The 1,653-nt window shown below is 52.9% G+C and overlaps 1 protein-coding gene across 1 annotated transcript; it reads right to left on the bottom strand.

The window, feature by feature from the left end:
* Positions 1 to 472: 472 nt before the first annotated feature.
* Positions 473 to 796, bottom strand: LOC109786186 (uncharacterized). Its single transcript, XM_020344771.1, has one exon. It carries the CDS (start codon positions 794 to 796, stop codon positions 473 to 475), a length of 324 nt encoding a protein of 107 aa, XP_020200360.1.
* Between the last annotated feature and the right edge of the window lie 857 nt (positions 797 to 1,653).

Raw genomic sequence — 1,653 nt, 5'->3', positions numbered from 1 at the left:
TCCGAATGGTGTGATGAAGGCGGTCTTCAGGCGGTCTGCCGGATTCAACTTGATCTGGTGGTAACCCGAGTATGCATCCAAGAAAGTCAACAACTCGCATCCGGTTGTGGAGTCTATCACTTGGTCAATCCGTGGCAAGGTGAACGGATCCTTGGGGCAGGTTGTGGAGACTGGTGTAATCAATGCTCATGCGCCACTTGTTGTTCTTCTTCACTACAAGGATTGGGTTGGCAAGCCATTCCGGAAAGAAAATTTCCATGATGAAGCCGGCTGCCAACAGGCAGGCGATCTCTTCTCCAACAATTCTTCACTTCTCCTCCTACAGTCGGCAGAGGGATTGTCTGACTGGTTTGGCATCTGCTCTTACATGTAGCTTGTGCTCGGCGAAATCCGTCAGAACACCCGACATGTCTTTGGGAGACCATGCAAAGATGTCCCGATTCTCATGGAGGAAATCGACGAGATCGCTTTCCTATTTGCTGTCAAGGTTGGTACCTATAACAGAATGCCTCTCTGGGTGCTCAGGGTCCAAGGGAATTTTCTTTGTTTCTTTGGCCGGCTTGAAGGAGCCCTGGGTCTCTGACTCTTTGACTTCTGGGGACATGTCCGGCTGCTTGCCGGCCATGGCCACCACCCATTCTAGGAGCTTCTTCTCTGCCGCAATCACAAGGGACTCAGCGAGCCGGCTGCTGGCTGCAGCGCAGGCGGACGATTTCTCATAGTCTCCACTGATCGTGATGATGCCCTTGGTTCCTGGCATCTTCATCTTGAGGTAGGCATAATGAGGCACCGCCATGAATTTGGCTAGAGCTGGCCGGCCTAGGAGCACATGGTACGGGCTCTCCAAGTTAACCACCTCGAACCAAATGGCGTCGTGGCGGAAATGATCCTTGTCTCCAAAGAGGACGTCTATCTTGATCTTGCCGATTGGTGAGCAGGACAAGCCGGGCACGATGCCATGAAACACAGTCCGACTGGGCAGCAGCTGCTTCTCTTTGTTGATCTTCAACTTCTCCATGGTGTCCTGGTAAAGGATGTAGATGCTGCTACCGCCATCTATCAGGATCCGGGAGAAACGAGCAGCTCGCCTCTCCGTTGCAAGGGTAGCATCCAACACCAGGGCATAGGAACCTGGAGAGGGCATCACTTCTGGGTGGTCAGGATGGCTCCAGCTAATGGGCCTCTCAGACCAATGCATGAACTCTGGAGCAGTTGTGGCAACTGCATTCACTTCGCGGTGCTGCTGGCTCCGGCTGTGTCTATCGCTGGCCACACTGGTGAAGACATCATAAGCACCATGCTCTTCGGGGTAATCATCTTGGACCTGGCCGACTGCGGTACGGGCGGCCTGCTGCTGAGGAGGCGGAGCTGGCGGGCCAGCAGGCAGAGGAGGCAGCCCTTCTCCCTTGGCGATATGGACAAGCCAGTGACACTTCTGTGTCATGTGGTTCGACGGCTTCGCGCCACTATGGAACTTGCAGGGGGCATCGAGGGTCTGCTCAAAGGAGAAAGCAGGCAGCCAAGCCGGCTTGTGATACGTCCATTTTGCATCATGCTTTTATATCGATATTTATTGCTTTATGGGATGTTATTACACGTTATGTCACAATACTTATGCATATTCTCTCTTATTTTACAAGGTTTACAGAAGAG

This window comes from Aegilops tauschii, chromosome 5 (genome assembly GCF_002575655.3).
Source record: "Aegilops tauschii subsp. strangulata cultivar AL8/78 chromosome 5, Aet v6.0, whole genome shotgun sequence".
Lineage (NCBI taxonomy): Eukaryota > Viridiplantae > Streptophyta > Magnoliopsida > Poales > Poaceae > Aegilops > Aegilops tauschii.
Note: the sequence above shows the minus strand (reverse complement) of the source record. Positions and strands in the feature narration are given on the sequence as shown.